This window comes from Cibotium barometz, chromosome 3 (assembly GCF_041138505.1).
Source record: "Cibotium barometz isolate CiBa-2024 chromosome 3, ASM4113850v1, whole genome shotgun sequence".
In the NCBI taxonomy this organism is placed as follows: domain Eukaryota; kingdom Viridiplantae; phylum Streptophyta; class Polypodiopsida; order Cyatheales; family Cibotiaceae; genus Cibotium; species Cibotium barometz.
Genome location: NC_141048.1, coordinates 43,976,673 through 43,995,395, shown reverse-complemented (window position 1 = coordinate 43,995,395; position 18,723 = coordinate 43,976,673). Strand labels below are relative to the sequence as shown.

The following is an 18,723-nucleotide window of genomic DNA, read 5'->3' as shown; positions in this document are numbered from 1 at the left end:
GGCCTCTATCTCGTGACGTCCCATACCGCCACGAAGCTACCCTCGCGGGCTTCGAGATTGCTGCCGGCCTCGGCTGCATAAAGCAGGTGCACGTCTGCACTAGATCCAGGCTCCAAACCATAGATCTCACAAACTTGCGAGACTCTCTATATGCCTAATGACTAACCTTGGCCACCCTTTTATAGGCTCTTGGCCGGTCATCGGGCGTCCACACTTGGGCGCCGCGCGTCCATACTTGGGTGCCCACCCGTTAGTCTATCCCTAACTCAGCTCGCCAATCAGCATGCCTAGCTCCAAGCTTCCCCAAACCTCGAAGCTAGTCTTGTGTGCGTGTAGCACACGGTAGATACACACTGTGCACATGACATACTCCCGTTCCTCTAAGAGTTCACTCCTGAGCTCACTAAAAAGCCAGGGTAATCTCTCTGAAGAGTAGTCAATGTCTCCCATGTAGCGTCCTCCTCAACACGATCCTTCCACTTGATCTTGTATTCCGTGATAAGCGTATTACGCAATCTTCTTTCATGAAATCCAAGAATCTTGTCAGGTTCGTGCGGAACAAATGTCATGTCCTCGACATCTATAATTTCTTGAGGAGTAATTAACTGGTCTGTTCCACCCAGCACTTCCTTAATCTACTGACATGAAATACAGGATGAACTTTCACATGAGAAGGCAAATCCAATTCATATGCAACTAAACCAATCCTTCGTGTAATACGAAATGGTCCAGAGTATCTAGGGGATAATTTCGGAGATCGACCTGTCCGTAAAGTCTCGAAATCTTTCGGAACTCGCAAATACACCATTGTTCCTTCAGAGAACTTTGTGGGTGAACGATGTCTATTAGAATAAAATCTGTCTCGGTCTTGAGCACTTCTAATAGATTCTTTCGCAACTTGTAACATTTCCTGCATATCTTGGAAAAAATTACGTGCTGCATCATGCTGAAGTCCTGAGAATCCTACTGTAACAGGTGATCTAGGTTGAAAACCATACATAAGCATGAAAGGACTAAAACCTGTACTCGTATGCTTAGTACTGTTATATGCAAATTCTAATATAGGATGATAATCCTCCCATGAACTCTGTCTTTTGGATACATATACTCGAAGCATATCTTCCAAAATCTGATTCACTCTTTCAGTCTGGCCATCAGATTGAGGATGATCAGAGAAACTCAAATTCAAAGTTGTTTCCAACTTCTCGAAAACAAGTTTCCCAAAATCACTCGTAAACTTAGAGTCCATATCACTGACTATGTCCTGCGGTAACCCGTACAGTCTAAACAATCGCTCGATAAAATGCCGTGCTAATTACGTTGCTGTAATAGTCTTCCGGGTTGGTAAAAATCTAGTCATTTTTGTCAAGCGATCTACCACAACCCAAATAGAATCGTGGCCTTGATGTGTTCTTGGCAATCCGGTAATAAAATCCATGGAAATACTTTTCCATTTATTACTTGGGATTTGCAAAGGATGCAACAACCCAGCCTGTCTAAAGCGTTCAGCTTTATTTGCCTGACAAATTTGACACTTGAGAACATAATCTTCTACATACTCTTTCATCTTTGGCCAATAAAAAGTGTGTTTCACTAATGATAGTGTCTTGTGTACCCCAGGGTGTCCAGCAGAAGGGGCGTCGTGACACTCCTTAAGAATCTTGGACCTAATGTCCGGGATCTGTGGTACACAAATTTTGTCATTACGGAATAGTAAACCATTTCGAATCATCCACTGGCCTCCTGCAGCCTGAATGGTAGACTGCTTAGTCATTGAGTCTTGGTCAATCAATGAGCTCCCGTCCTGGATCTTTTGCCAAAATGGACCAAAATAACTATCAGTCCTGCAAAGCCCTCTCAATGACTGAAATAAATCAGTAGAAATCTTAGTGAACGACAAAGTATTCACCTCTCTAATTCGACTAAGTGCATCCGCAACATTATTCATGGACCCTTTCTGATAACGAATCTCAAAATCAAAATCTTGCATTAACTCAACCCAACAAGCTTTCCTTCCACTCAAATCATCCGCATCACACACATACTCGATTGATTGATGATTAGTCAATACCACAAACTTGGAGCCATATAAATAATGTCTCCAAACCTTGAGAGCATGAATCACAACATAAAGCTCTTTCTCAAGGGTTGGCCAACGAGATTGAGTGTCGTCTAGCTTTTTACTTTCAAAAGCAACCGGTCTACCATCTTGAAATAGAGCAACCTCGATAGCATAGTCACTGGCATCAGTTTCAAGAACATAAGGCCGACTAGGATCAGGTAATGGCCATACCTAGTCCGGAAGGCGGTTCTTTCGACATGCCTTTCATGAATACGTATCTGGTGATAGCCAGTACGTAAATCTATCTTCGTGAAATATTTCGCTCCTGCTAACTGGTCAATCAGGTCATCTGATCTAGGGAGAGGATAACGGTTCTTAATGGTCAGCTTGTTCAATCTCTTGTAATCTATACACATTCTCCAGGTATTGTCCTTCTTTCTTCTAAGCAACACAGGTGCACCCCAAGGTGATTTACTTGGACGGATCTGGCCCATCCTCAAATAATCTTCGAGTTGTTTAGCCAACTCATCTTCCTCAGCTTGGCTCATCCTGGAAGGTGGAATACTGACAGGATGGGCACCAGGGATCAAGTCAATACGATGATCTACGGCCCGTTCAGGTGGTAAACCTGATGGCAGTTCCTTAGGAAATACATCTTGAAATGAATCAAGTATCTTCTGTAATTCTTTGCTCTCAAACACACTTAATTCATTTACATCCATGGAAGGGATGAGAAAGGAAGAAAGTGGAATCAATACACAATGGAAAGCGGTATACAAAGAAGAATCGATTATATTTTCAAAATCAACTGTATTTACAAGAGGTCCTTGAGAGGGATGAATACAATCACCTAAAATACTATACTGGATGTCCTTATGCTGAAAAGAAAAAATATGACTAGAACTATCTATCTGGACTTGCTTTTGATCCCATACTTGCCGACCCGCAGGTAGGCGTACCTCATAGGTATGATCGCTGGGTGTCGTATCAAGACTCAATTTCTGCACAAGTTTGTAGTTACCAAAGTTGTGTGAGATGCCAGGGTCTAGAAGAATGTGAATCTTATGGCCATTCACTTCTCCATAAACGCGGAGAAGATCATGCAAGCCAAATACTTTAGAGTTGAACAGACAATCAGAACAAGTACTAGGGCGAGAAAGTACAATAATTGACGTACCTGTCAAAGACAACTGGTTAGCTGTCTTTGGCTTGGATCTTGCATTGGTCTTTGCACCCTTTTGCTTTGGGCACTCGTTACGCATGTGTCCTTTTTCTTCGCAAATAGAACGTCGTCGTTCCTTCTTGAGCTTTAAAGCCCTAAGGAGTCGTTTCTTCTTCGTTGGTGTCGAACTTGAATTCTTCGAAGGTTGGTCCAAAGACTTTTCTTCAGTTGTGTTAGCCATAGGTGTAGAGAACTTTTGTTTATGCTTGTTCCCCTGCTCGGTAACGGGTTTAGACTTGGAAGAAACCATTGTATCATCATAGATACGAGCTGAATGAATGGCTTTGTCCAATGTTTTGCATTTGTTATTTTTAACCTGTAAACGGTATGAGTCTGGTAAACCAGCTACGAAGAACCGCAAAAGAGTAGTGGGATCCATCTTTGTAGCTTTCATCTGCAAGTCCCTAAACTTCTGGAGGTAGACCTCATAAGTGAGGTGCTGCGAGGTCATGGTCAAAGATGTAAACCGGGCAACAACATCATAATCATCCTCTTTCTTGAGGAATTCCTTCTTGAAGACGTCTTCGAATTGTGCCCAAGTCGTTGGCTTAGGGTTGAGTTCCTTCCACCAAAGCAAAGCTTTACCTGAGAGGAAACCTGCTGCTAACTTGATCTTTTTTCCATCATCATATGGATGAAACTGAAAGTGAACTTGCCACTTATGTAGCCAAGTGTCCAGGATCTGCTTGGTATGCTGCTTATGCTCACCCCCGAACTAGTCCGGAGTAATATTGGGGCCTAAAGCAGAGGCCAAGGTATCCATACCCGATAGAGTAGAGAGGGTGGTGGTCAAGAGAGCGATGGAGTTTTGCAAAGCTTGCATCTGGGCTGCGATTTGTGCCTGACGTCCCATATGCTGCCACGAAGCTACCCTCGCGGGCCTCGAGACTGCTGCCGGCCTCGGCTGCATAAAGCAGGTGCACGTCTGCACTAGATCCAAGCTCCAGACCATAGAGCTCTCACAAACTCGCGAGACTCTCTATATGACTAATGAGTAACCTTGGCCACCCTTTTATAGACTCTTGGCCGGTCATCGGGCGCCCAAGTGTAATACGCTTATAGATGTCGAGGACATGACATTTGTTCCGCACGAACTTGACAAGATTCTTGGATTTCATGAAAGAAGATTGCGTAATACGCTTATCAATCACGGAATACAAGATCAAGTGGAAGGATCGTGTTGAGGAGGACGCTACATGGGAGACATTGACTACTCTTCAGAGAGATTACCCTGGCTTTTTAGTGAGCTCAGGAGTGAGCTCTTAGAGGAAGGGGAGTATGTCATGTGCACAGTGTGAAACCGGTCTGACGGGCAGTGAAACAAACACTCGCACATAAAACACTTCAACGCCATTGAGGACCTAGAAAAGGAAAACAAACAGGGGGAGCTAGAGTGCTCCTGCAAACAGTACATGGACACCGATTGGCCCCAAAACGCAGTGGCGTCCCTTGCGGTATTTCTTTAATTGATTATAAGAGCTTTGATTACAATAAGGCTGGGAACTCAGCCGTCATAGTAGAACTCCTGAAGCCTGCAAGTACCCTGCATCATGGCTTCATATCCACTCGGCATCCACAAACAAGTCCAGCCATTGTTCACATCGAAAGACTCTCACATTAAGTCTGCATACAGAAGCTTTCTCCTATGATCAGGGCTACCACAACCATCCACAGCCTCTCACCCTATGAATAGCATCACACCCTGACACATCCAGTGCTTCTGCATCACAACACAGACTCCCAAACTGTCTCTCAAAAGAGAACTCGTATCACAGCACAGCATACCATACAGTCGACACACCTGTACCACCTTCCAAGGGTACTATCCACCTCTGTCATGGATTCCTTGTCCCCTACCCAATCAGTAGCAAGGCTGTACCAAACATGTGTCCCATTCCTGTACCTTCTGCCTGCGTGTGACCTATCTCCTGGAGAAACCCAAAAACATGTTTCCTCGAGAAACCTACGACCTGTTTCCACATGAAACCCTTAGGCCTGTTTCCCTTTGAAACTTATGTCTTGTTTCCATACGGAACCATTCATGGCACCATTCAACAACAGTGCCAACAACAACATACATCTAGTCACCTGTTCCCTCATGAAACATCTGGCAACATAGAGATGCCCATAACTGTAGGTCCCTCTGTTCCTTTCTAGCAGGAAGAAAACAATCTGCTCCATGAGCACGCAGCCATGCGAGCTTGCATCACTCCCATGCCAAGAAACATAACCAAGTGACCTGTACTTGCAGCCAGAAACCCAAGTACATAGCTGAATTTGCAGCCAAACAAAAACAGCCCATAAACAGTCCCGCTCTCTTGTTTTGCAGCCGAGAGAGGGAGAACACCTGTGGGTGAACCTGATATCCAGCCCTGCACTCCCTTTTTCAGTCCACACTTCTATGTCCAGCACTGTATGTATAAACAACAGTTCAGCCCGACAGACAACCTCTTGCCAAAAGCCAAGGAGAGAGAGAGAGATTCAGTAGGCGCCTGTATACACTGCAGCACAGCAACTAGCCAATCCTCCTAAAGCCAAAGGGAGAGAGAAAGGTTCAGCGCCTGTGTCTGACTTCTGTAGTACGGCAGCCAACTGACCTTTTTTCTCCCCAAAAAGCAAGCATAAGAAGATATTCAGCTGCGCCTGTATTCCCTGTAGCGCAACCCGCCAGCAGTACCTTCCTGCAGACCTGTTTCCACGAGCCAAAAAGCACACGCATGGCCTAGCTTTTTATGTGCCACCTGTACCCTGGTGATGCGCTTCCTGTAGCTATACAAGACTGAACTGTCCCGCCTGTACCTGCTGGACAGAATTGTCCTTATCCGCCTGCATGTACCTGTTCGTACAAGTCTACACCTGCACAATAGGCGCCTGCACCTGCAGCATCCGTACAAGTCTGTACCAGCCTTCTCACAGCTGCTGTACTGTACGGCTACTTCCCACGCAGTCAACCGGCCTGCTATATCTTCTCCTCCACGCAGCCAACTTGTACCACCTCTCCCAAAAAGCAAGAGAGAGAAAGAGGCGTGCCCCCTTCCCCAAAAGTAGAGTAGCCTCTATAAATTACCTAGGGGCCTCCCAAGGTTTTAAAACCTTTTAAACTTTAATTTTTGGCCACCAAAGGTTATAAAACCTTTTTAATTAAAGTCTCTTTGCCCCCTTCACACTTGGGGTTGTCCACACATGGGCTTCCTTTTTAACTCCAATCTGATGCCATTCACACTGTCCACCATGTCCCCGTGCACACCTGCATACTGTCCAGAGAAAAACACGGGGTCGTGATACAGTGTGTATCTACCGTATGCTACACGCACACAAGACTAGCTTCGAGGTTTGGGGAAGCTTGGAGCTAGGCAGGCTAAATGGCGAGCTGAGTTAGGGATAGACTAACGGGTGGGCACCCAAGTATGGACGCGCGGGCGCCCAAGTGTGGACGTCCGATGACCGGCCAAGAGCCTATAAAAGGGTGGCCAAGGTTAGTCATTGGTCATATAGAGAGTCTCGCGAGTTTGTGAAAGCTCTATGGTCTGGAGCCTGGATCTAGTGCAGACGTGCACCTGCTTTATGCAGCCGAGGCCGGTAGCAGTCTCGAGGCCCGCGAGGGTAGCTTCGTGGCGGTATGGGACGTCACGAGGTAGAGGCTGGTCGGTACGTCAGCCTAGTTAGCTCAGCTCGTGGCTCGGTGGGGACAGCCAAGACTGTGGGCTTGCCCACGGCTGTCATGGTTGGGAGGTGAGTCAGGCCTGCACCCCCTTCTTGTTTGTTTGTTTGTTTGTAGGTTTCGAGTCTCGAACCAGGAGCGTTTTATGAGGAGATCCTTGGATATTTGACTGTGTGTGTGTGTGTGTGTGTGTGTTTTTTTTTCAATATATATATATATATATATATATATATATATATATATATATATATATATATATATATGTATGTGTGTGTGTGTGTGTGTGTTCTGTTTTCTTTAAAAAAAACATGTTGAACCATAGGGACCTTTAAACTTTTGTAAAAAAAAAGTTTAATAAAAACCCCCCAAAAAAACAAAAGCGTCGAATCGGGTGGATGCTTTCGTTGTTTTTTTTTCTCTGGCTCCTCGAAAATAACACCGCCGCCGTCTGAGTGCGTCGTCAGCTTCGCTGCGTGCGGGTGTACCTGGCTGTACGCGGAAGCCTGCGCTAGCCCCGCCTAGGCTTGGCCGCCTGCCAACGTAGGCGTGGCCGCCTATGGTCGGCTGCCAGCGTAGCCTGGGCGCCGGCCTGCTTGGCCAAGGCGCCTGCCTTCGTAGGCCTGAGCGTCTGCCTACGTAGGCCTGGCCGACTGCATAGCCTCCTGCCTGCATGTCTGCCCGCCTGCAACACTTCACGACCAGCAGCTCCAAAACAATCGCATCTCTCTTCTCTCAGTCTCTCTCGCGTTCAACAAAAAGCTACGTGCTTTTTCTGTTTTTCTCACCCGACTCATGCATACTACTGCACAAGCGTCTTCAACCTACTACTTGCAAAGCAATCAACCCTTTCTAGACCACCATCTCCATCATCCTGGGTTTCTTTGACGGAAAAAGCACATACTTTCTAAAAAATCAGCAGCATGTATAACAAAACAGCAAGCTTCTTGAACACATACCTTTCTTCGACCTCATCTTCTCTACCTACCGACTTGCTCGTTCACGAGGCATGCTTTGATGCCACTGTCAAATACCCAAAGATCTCGTAAAACTATGTTATAAATTTGGTATGTGTATATAAGAAGTGTCACTTCGAATCCTTTGCGTTTCGTCCAAAACAGATGAAACGAAACGAAACGAAACGAAACCTTCAAAACGACGAAACAGATGAAACGTTTCATGTTACTATGGATTAGGTTCAGGGTTTCCAATCCTTATTGGGCAATTTGTCCTTACATGTCTCCTTTCATTACAAAAGTGACATAATTCTCCCTGGCTCTAAAAGCATCAGGTGAACGAAGATGATGAATCCTCAAATCTGCAAATTCATTAACCAGTCTTTCTACACTCCTCTCAATACCATCATTGGCCTTATAGCTTTCCACTATATCTTGAGTCTCTTCCATATCGATTGTGAGCTTAAGTTTCCTGTCTTTCTCCTTTGCTATTCTCACTGGCTCAACATGATCTCTGGGTGCTTGTATATGAACCTTCTCTTCGAGTATGGGATCCATAGTAACATGGGACGGGGAACGGGGACGTGGAACGTAACGGGGAACGGGGGACGGGGAACAAAATATGCAATTTTAAGTAAGCACTCATTCAAGAAACTTAACAATACTAAAACAAAGTCACTTTACACTTCCAAAGCATCAATATTAAGTCACACTAGCAAAAAAATGGGTGTTACATAAAAGGAGATCAGGCACCCAGGACCCAGGTGCCAAAGGCTAAAGCAAAAGACAAGGGCAAAGGCCTAGGTCCTAACCACGTAAGTGGCATTAAAAAAAGAGACTATCACTAGAGTAGTACAAATGTCAAAAAGCCTCAAGGGGCATGTGAAGTGCTGGCCTCACGATCATGGGTCCATGCAATGCCTACAGGCTCGATAGAGATGTCCTCCACTTGCTCCTCCAACTCCTCATCATCCTGAGACATCTCCAACTTGGTAAATGCATCAGCCTTTGCAGTTGCACTCTTGCAAAGCATTCGCAAGTTTGCACTCACAAAGACTAGATCATTTGCCCGTTCCACCCCAAGACGGTTCCTCTTCTTCGATGCAATGTGACTGTATCAGCTCCAAAGTTGCTCTAGGCAAGAGGAACTCACTGCCTGGCTAAGAATGCTGATGGCTAGATGCTGAAGCTCAGGTCCATCCGAACCAAAATCTTCCCACCACAAAGCAGCCCCAACTTTGAAGCGATCATCCTGTGCATCCATGTCTCCATGAGAGCCTTGAAAGCTCCTATACCTAGACAACTGGTCACGGATCTTCCGCCTAACATTTGGGTCAGGCACAAGTCGAGTCAAGACAAGTCTCCATAGCTTGCTCACCTCTGTGTCACTTTCTTGCCCTTTACTAGGCTGCTGCATGCAAAAGAGAGGAGTAGGAGTTCCACCTATGCACACATAGGGCACGGATCTCCTCATACCTGTCCTCATCTGGCTCCAAATCCCTTAGCTTCTCTATCATGCTGTCCATAGCCTCATATACCTTGCCAATGCATGGCTTCATACCATCCAGAAGCCTCATCAAGTGGACAATAGGTTGAACCATAGCATCAATGCGCTTCACTTTTTCCCAAAAATCAGGGCTCTCTGCTTTTTCCTTGCATAGAGCTCCTGTCTCAGTGGAAGCCAATGGTGAAGAAGTGAACTCGTCACTAATGAACAACTATCTCAATGCACCACTACACTCTCTCAATCGGTGGAGCATGAAGAAGTTGTAGGCAAACCTCGTATCCGAGTATTTGAGGAGCTGACGGCTGAATTTTTTGGAGAATTCATGGCGTAGGAACTGATGGTTTGTGACAAATGTCACTATTTGGCTGCCCACTTGGATGATAGGCCGGATCCATGGCAAGTCCCCAATATCCTTCAAGAGATTATTTAAGCAATGTGCCATGCAAAATGACATGGTGATGTTGGGGTACATGCTGTCGATGATCGCTCCGGCTGCCCTGTTTGAAGCTTCCCCATCAGCAACAAAGCCCACAGCTAGGTCTGGGCCAATGATCTCTATGCCACTAGCCCACTCTGCTGCTAGCACATCAGCACTCTTCCCGGTCCTAGAAGCATTATGTGAGGTGATGAAGTACATCTCACCGCGTGAATATGTGACATGGCCATGGATGGACCTCTTCCGCATATCACTCCATCCACCGGCTATCAGGGACACTCCATTCCTTGCCCATTGTTGCTTCGTGTTTTCTGTTGCTTGCTCCACAAGCCTCTTCTCCTTCTCTAGCAATGTGGTGCGCAAAGACTCCGATGATGGGGACGTATAGTTTGGACCATACTCCCCTATCTTCTTCACCATGACCTTGAAGTAGTCCGATCTATCCACAAAAAATGAATAATTTAATAACCAATCAACTTCAAAGTTCAAAGTTTAAGTAACTTGTAAGAGGAACATTGTAAAATGATAGATCTTAAACTAGACATCTTAATTCTTGATTACTTGGCAGCATGGAAAGCAATGTGGTCGTGAAAGAAGAAGCAAGCTATGGCCGTATCCACCTCTTCCTTCTTCTTGGGGTCCCAACTACCCTCGAGAATACTTTGCCGGCGTGAGTGTGTGGATGCGGTCGGCATGGAGAAGGATGGTGTTGGGGCCCGTTCTTGTGGGGCGGGTGATGCGGCCGCGGGTGCCGATGAAGTGGATGCACATGGGGATGCCGAACCTTGGGATGGCCATTGGGCAAGGCTCAAGCTCTCCTTAAGTGGCATTGGGTAAGTTGTAATTTCAAGTTGTCACTTGTAGTCTTGTTGCTCTCCTACACTCACCTCTTGCTCTAGCCTCTCCATCGGCAAGCGCACGCCGCACACACACACACCCACACTCACCTCTTGCTCTCCTACACTCTCTCTCTCTCCTACTTTCACCTCTTGCTTTAGCCTCTCCATCGGCAAGCACACACTCACCTCTTGCTTTAGCCTGTCCTACATCTCTTTCCTACACTCACCTCCATTGCTCAAGCCTCCTTGGCACTTGCCTCCATGGCATCTTCATCGCGACCATCCCCCGCACCTCGTTCCGACGGCGCCAATATGAATAGAGGAAGGAGGACCGAAGGTTGGTCTTGGTGGGAAGAGGTCAACTCCGATCATCCCAGAAGTGGAGGAGGCTCTCGCCCATGGTCGTGCAAGCTATGTCCATATAGGCGAACGGGTGGGGCGGATAAAGTGAGAGCTCACCTCTTGCATGAGCCTAGTCATGAGGTTCGTTTTTGTGATTAGGTCACACCGGACACGAGAAGGAGGCTTCTTGAACGCGTTGCCGCACATGAGGCCTTGCTTTCAAGGAGGAGAGTGCCGCATGTGGCCGTGGATCCCGCAACACTAGAGTCTTGAGCCTTGAGGAGTGTTGAGCCAATGAGCTTCCCACCTGACCCTTGAAAGTTGAGGAGCCTTGAGCCTTGAGGCTTGAGCTTGAGCCTTGCTTGAGGAGTGTTGCAAGTGCCAAGAGCTAAGAGCAAGTGCCTAGGAGGTGTGTCTTCCTATAGCATGTGCCATGGGGGCTCTTCTTATAGCCATGGGCCAAGTGGGGAGGGGCTGCTCAACGGCTACAGTGCTTCCAACGGCCGTCGACTACAATGCGCAACGGCTACGAGAGTCAATTGCACCAAATGGTCAGTTGACCGTCCCATTCTGTCCCGTCCCACATGCTGAGCCGTCCTGGCGTCCCCGAATCGCCGTCCCGTTGTTACACCATGGACTCACACGTCCCCCATCGGTCCCCATCCTGTCTCCGTTCCAGTCCGTTATGGAATGGCGTTCCCCCGTCCCAGGGGTCCGTCCCCCCCATCCCCTGTGACTATGATGCGATCAAGAGACGAGACAAAATGACCCAATTTGATGAACTCCTTCTAGGGTGATGCAACTACAACAAGGGGAGTCCGACCCCCTCTGACTTTGGCGCGTGACAAGGCCATTGCACCCTCCCTATCTTCTTACACATCTATTAACATGGGTTCAAACTTTTGAACCACCTCTTCTTCTCCCTTACCTTCCACACCACATCCAGAGATTCATCTAAGACAAATTCCCTTTCTAGAGCTTGTGTCAAGCTCCCCCAAGCTTGTGCAGTTTCCTCCGACAACCCTTGATACCAAATAAGTGCATGTCCCTCGAAACAAATCAGACAACCTTAAATTTGACCAAAAAAGTTTCTACATTGTCCCTTTCTTTCCCATTGAAAATTGAAAAATCCCCCATTTTGACCAAAGAGCAAATCCTTTCAAGGATTTAGAACCACAATCCCGACAGGACCTCCAAAAGTCATGATAATTGATGAGCGTAAGTGTTGTTGAGGGTAAAATCCTTAGAAGAGAGTAGGAGTGACACAAAAGAGATCTATTTAGATGAACTTTTTGGCAATACAAAAGAATATCTAGCATATTTTCAGGTATCACTCTTAGGAACCACTCTCCAAACTAGTGTCCTACTAGCCACGGCGGCACAAGTGATTAAGCGGTCGTTGAGTTTCCATATCTTGTCTTTGACAGTAGCATACAAGGTCTTGTTATTGGATTCCTCTGAAGGCGTGGTTCTATGTTAAGGTTGATGAGAAGAAGGTTAAGCTTGAAGTGATTTATTTCCTTTTACAGAGGATATATATAAACTCACAGACCTATGCTGCACTAGACACACACCCCAAAGAAACTAAATCCACACACATTCCAATACATGCATTTGAGTGGGAAGCCTTGTATTGACTTGATTGAAGAATTGTTGTAGAAAACTGTGGTGTAGATGAACAGGTGGCCTGCATCTTTGCAAGAAAGATTAGCTAGCACATGTCCTTCATTTGGGTGAGAATGCAGTAAGGAGGCTCTTAGACAGTTGGTCGACCAGCCAACAGTTGCAGCCAACGAGCCCCTCAGCTCACTGCATAAGGGCAGGTTGTGGGTCATATCCATCAGCTTGTGAGCATGGTTTGCAGTGCTAGAGTCTTCAGCAGATAGAACTTCTAGGTCAGCAGTGTGCCTGCCTTGAGTGTTTCTCGGAGGACGACAGCAAGTACATCAGTTAGGTCATGCATTGTAGCTGATTTTTGCAGCATCCACAGTACAGATCTGACATTATGGTCTGTGACATCATTGTATATATTTATGTTTTGGAAATATACAGTGGTTTAGGTCTATATGGTCTCTCTATTTCGTATGCAGGGTTAATCTCTTCATTTTGCTGAGCATCAATCTTAGTAGCTTCTGCAGTCATCTTATACCATGCAGCACGAGGAAGGTAGTCATGTTGCAAACGATTTATCCTAGCCGAGTACTAGGATGAACTTTCCATGTCAAGAAAATCAAGCAGCATGGAGTTTGTCTCCAAGAGCAAGATGGAGGAGTGGGACACCTAGGAAACTTGTGAGAAAAGGTTCCTGCATTGTGTGAATTTCATCCCTGCACCGGAGAGAGAAATGAAATGATATATTAACGTCTCTAAGAGGCCATAATGGCCTATGAGACCAAAACTGAGAGTACATCTTAAGTTGGTGTCTCATCAAAGAGAACAACTAAATGAGACTAAAAAGTACAATAAATTGATTGTCTTACAGTTATAAGAACAGAATTGTAAGACTCCGAGATGATACTGAGTAGAAAATATTGGAAAATGTATATCAGGTAGATCCATATATGCTGATCAGTTGAAGTGTTGCCCTCTCCTTAGATCAAATATCTCCGCCATGGGGCTGTCTAGGATGGAGAGATCGTAGAAGCGAGGTAGGCGCCTCCGATGCCGAGCAATAATGGCTCTGATCTGGCGATGGTGAGGATGCCGTGGTCGGGATCTTGGCGGGCGTGGCCGACGAGCACGACAGAAGATGACTGCTCTATCAGTGGTGACTCCCTGGGAGCGTGGTTGGTGCCCTGATGGCCCAATGGAGGAGGTATCAGGAGGTGTGTGGGCTGGGTTGCTGGTGTTGGTGCCGAAGAAATCTGTCAGGGTCCTTTGTCTAGGTACATCATGGCTCGGTCTCCTGTCTGCCAAGAGGGTCTCTCTGTGTCTCTTGAGCTCAAGTAGGAACAATCTCAGGCATCTCTGATCCTCAAACTCCATGACCTTGGTCTCTCCATTTGCCTCCATCCCTCATCCGTCCCTCTCTGAGATCTGTGATGTATGCTGGGCCCCCAAATTGGAGCTCCGTACAGGAGGGTCGGTGTGACAAGCGTATCAGATAGCCACAATTTGGTGGGCGGCTCTTGAAACTGTATGTGTGCACACTGCCGTTCAAGTGCCCCCAAGGCTGCATGCCCTCGAGCTAATCTAGCTGCTGCTACCTCCTTCAGGGAGAAACGCAGTCATGTGAAAGTAACTCCCAAGTAGACATGTGACTTGACGTACTCAACCGGCTCCCCTTGGAAAGTGAACTGAGGCTCTGATCTCGTCACCCATGCTTGTGTGGTGTTAAACACCATAACCTTGGTTTTCCCAAGGTTCACTGTTAGATCTCTATCCGCAGAGAAAGCCTGTAATGCATCCAGGTGTCTATGTAATCCCTCCGGAGAGTCTAAGATTAGAACAATATCATTAGCATATAACAAGATGGGTATGAACACCCTTGTCAGGCATGCCCCTGGGCCTCCCAATCTGTCTACATAATCGGAGACCACATCAATGTACAGTCCAAAGAGGGTGGGTGATAGCGGGCATCCCTCCTCCACCCCTATCGTGTTGGTCACCATATCGGATAGTCCGCATGGAGCTCAGACTCTGCCTGTCACACAGACTCATACAAAGCATATATCCCCCACTGCATATCCTCGGGTACCTTAATGTCATGCAATCTGTGCATAAGCGTGGCACGTGGTACGGTATCGAAGGCTTTGCGGAAGTCCACAAAGCAGTAGTATATCCTTCTCTTCTGTGCCCTGCCCTCTTCAATAAGTGCTCGAAGTGTCAGTATGTGATCCAAGGTAGTAAATCCTCTCCTGAAGCCGGCTTGTCCATGTGCTCGATGACCATGCCTCTCTGCCCAGTGGCTCAGCTCCAACTCCAATATAGAGCCATATAGTTTGGCCAAGTAATGACCAATCATGATCGTCCTGTAGTTGTCTCGTACCATGGGGTCCCCACTCTTAAAGAGTGGAACAATGATATGCTCTGTCTAGCTTGCCGGGAAACCCTCACAAATGGCATGATTAAACACATGTACGATGAGCGGAGCCAAAGTGTTGCGCGCATATAAGAAATGCTCTCTAACTAGCCCATCATGATCGTGTGCCTTTCCATTCTGTAACTTGTCTATCGCATCTAGCACCATCCGCATAGTAAAAAGGGTTCTGTTAGCCGGTCTAGCTCCCAGTGGAGGGGGGGGTGGGGGGCTTTCCTGGTGCATCATATAGTTCTCTAGCAGAAGTATGCCATGCCTCGCAATAATCGGAGTACCAGGCTCTCTCTCCTGAAACATCTTCCATGCCCTCTTGTTGTCCTTCCCCAGGGAAAGTTGGTAGATCTCCTCCTCTAGCTTAGCCAGGTAGGCTCGTTTCTTCCTACGCACAAGGCGCCGAAAGATCATCCTGGTCTGTCTATGCGTGTGAGTCCCAATGGCAATCTCACGCTGTAGCTGTGCTCGTGTCTCACGACAGTCATCATCATACCAATTGTTCTGTGGGGCAGTGCTGCAAGGGGGGTGGGGAAGGGATCATAGTGCAGGGAAACGCATATGAGGTGGATGCATGTAGTACACTTGCCAATCCTCTCGTGATCTCGTCCAGAGCGCTATGCGGGTCTAAAGCAAACAAGCCATCAGATACTGCATCTCGGTAAACCCCAACTGTCACGTGTAAATTGATATCTCGGGTACCTAGGTAGATGAGTGGCTGGCCCATCTCTCGGGGATCTACCTACTAGTGTGAAACTCAGGTATGCATGATCGCTATGCCAATGGGCCAACTGGAAATCGTGAAACCCCGCACATCAAGTATCAATGAAGGAGATCCCATCAAGTAGTCCACTGTGTTCGCTTCCCCTTTAGAGTTCCAGTGTGTGAGAGCATCTGATCCTTGCCATCTCGATAGGCCATTGTATATGACCAACCCATGTGCACTCCCGAGTGTGAGAAAATGCTTGCCATGATCTGTAATCTTCCCCTCATCCTGTGCTAATCTCTACAACCCTACATCCTCTGCCGTGATCTCCCGATACATAGCCTCCTGAGTATCATACAGCTCTATATGCTTTGTGCCTGTACGTGCGTTAAAGTCTCCCAATAGTAATGTCTCCCATGCTGGCAAACCTCATGATATCATCATATAGTGGCGTATAGGGTGACTCTCCTGATGGTGCAAACCTGGAGTGGGCTGGGGGAAAGTAGCATACCACCACATATAGCTCGCGGAGTCCCTCTGTGCATATTCGGACCCACATGTACCTCGCATCTGCATCTCTATGTACCACATGTATTTTGTCACGAAGCTCCTCCCTGAAAAGTATTGCAGATCCTCTGGTACCTCCCACTGTGCGTGGCTGAGGGCGGAACATTGATTCCCATCTATAACCCCGCACGTCTGGAAGCCTCTTGTTTGTGCACTGATGGGTCTCCGTATACATAGCAATATCACTATGTCTGAAAGTATCCTCAAAGTATCTTGCATATGTTCTAAGGGCTCCATTGCAATTCCACACCGTGAATCGCAAGGTCTCATAGGCCGCGCACCGTCAAGCAGGCCTCCTCTCCATAATGATGACTCGGCCATCTCTGTATACCGTCCATTTCCCCTCTTTCCTTGCCTCAAGCACATGCGGCATGTGTTCCTTCCGGTGTGCTATCTGTGCCGGTGTAAGGTCCTCATCCAAATAAATCTTTTCCCCCCTTAAGGGCCATCCTTTTGGAGAGGAAGGCCTTCTTCTTCTCCAAGTCACCAAACCTGATGATCAATATCTTCGCCCTGGTTTCATCTCTGCCTACTCGCCATGCTCTAGTAATGGGTACATCAGCGGCTTCAATTTTTGTTGCAAGAGCTTTTGCATCCTCTTAGGGATTTCCCTTATCTTCCCACCCAACTATGCGTACGTGTAAGGCATGTGACCATCTCTTGGCTTCCTCTTCCAATGTAGCATTCATCACCTCTACTTTATTGATTGGTGTATCCTTCTGCTTTTTTACTACTTCATGGATTGACTTCCTCAATTTGTTTCTTTGTGGCACTGGCAATTTCAGCCCATGAATGCATTTCCTTCTCACCTGCAGCCACTTTTGCCTTACATGATTCCAAAGTGTTTTGCACATCTGTGATGTCTTTTTCGCGGTCAGCTATACATGTCTTCAAAGTGCCTTCGTACGATGCAACTGTTGTGCCAATCTCTTGGAGCATGTCATCCTTCCATTTCTGCATCTCTTTTTTCATTTCCGTGTGCATCAAGGCTTGGGCTAATTCCATTTCAACCCGTACTTGGGCTTGCATTTCTCCCTTTAATTGGGCATATGTCTCTTCCTTCAGCGTTTCGTATATCACTTTCCTTTGGGCATGCATCTGCTCGGTCCATTCCTTTTCAAGCTCCTGTCGCATGGTGTTCATCTCTGTCCTTATGTGTAGCTGTATCTCCTCATAAAGGGCCTCATATCGTCGGGCCATCTTCGCAAGCCTTCGTGAGCTAGGGGACATGATCCCTTCCCTCGGTCTTTTGCGGTAGGCTTTTGGTGCCTTCGTGGGGGTGTGAAAGGCTGTCTCACCATCCTGTTCTCCCTCCTGGGATTGAGACATGTTTTACCCTAGTTGCTGCCTTGGGGGCCTGAGCAGGGGTGGGTGGGAAAAGTGAGGTGAACCCCTATTCACAGAGCAGGCAGAGGCGTTGTAGTAGGGTCACAAATCATCAATGATGACACGTTTTGAATAGTTGTTCTAAACCTTCTGTCAAAACATTCCTTTTCTCCTTGGATGTTTTTATTAATGTCAAATGTTGCTATGTCATGACCGATAACGCTTTGTTGAGAAATGTGTTGTAAGAAACATCGCTACGTGGATACAAGCTAACATGCGCACTATGATATTGCCAGTTTAGGAAAGGAAGTTATGCAGGGTTTTTTATACTACTGTTTCCTTTTCTTTCCTTTTTTCACATAGAAATTATCACTTTGCAGATGTATGAGTATTTAACTCTTCGTTCTCTCTGAATGCAGGGTGATACAGATGTCTCTGTAGGTGGTCATCTTGGAGGAGCTGTGGTGGCCTTCCTAGCTTATCTACATATAAAGAGGCTGTGGTTCTAGCCATGATTTTTTTTAATTTATTTTTTTGTTGGGGGCTATTCTCAAAAGCTGTTTATACTACTTTCAAAACTAGCAAGTCTTATAGATGTCTCAGAAGGTTAATGTAGACCATACTTTTGTTAGACCTTCCAATTACGGTGAGGTGGATCTGGGAACGCTTGTGAATTGCCAAGTTTTATGCATGGCCGTTCAAATGTTTTTATAGTCTTGAACTTGTTTTTCATAATGAAAATTTAGTCTTAGCACGTCAAAAGGCAAATGATTTTTAATAGCATAAGAGAAAAATCAATGAATAATAAGGGTGCAAAAATCAAACTTGATAGAAAAGTAAGTGATTAATGAATAGGGGTCCAACACAAGTCCAAGTTGCCAAAGGTCAAACATATTGCTTGTGCGTGCGTGTGTGTGTGTGTGTGTGTGTGTGAGAGAGAGAGAGAGAGAGAGAGACCCTTGTTGCTATGTATGCCACCATTCAGCATAAAATGCTTCCTCTTTGTCCTATGCCTCTTATTACAAGCCGTAGTGCACAGAAGACAATGTCACCCATCAACAAGGCCAACCCC

The 18,723-nt window shown here is 46.5% G+C and overlaps 1 protein-coding gene across 1 annotated transcript in view; it reads left to right on the top strand.

The window, feature by feature from the left end:
• Positions 1 to 18,413, top strand: part of LOC147640108 (RHOMBOID-like protein 12, mitochondrial) — a 75,865-nt gene extending 57,452 nt beyond the window's left edge. Inside the window, exon 8 of the mRNA XM_086777157.1 lies at positions 18,071 to 18,413. Coding sequence (XP_086633283.1) covers positions 18,071 to 18,160 — 90 coding nt within the window. The 3' untranslated portion in view covers positions 18,161 to 18,413. The remainder of the gene's footprint in view (positions 1 to 18,070) is intronic.
• Positions 18,414 to 18,723: the final 310 nt, after the last annotated feature.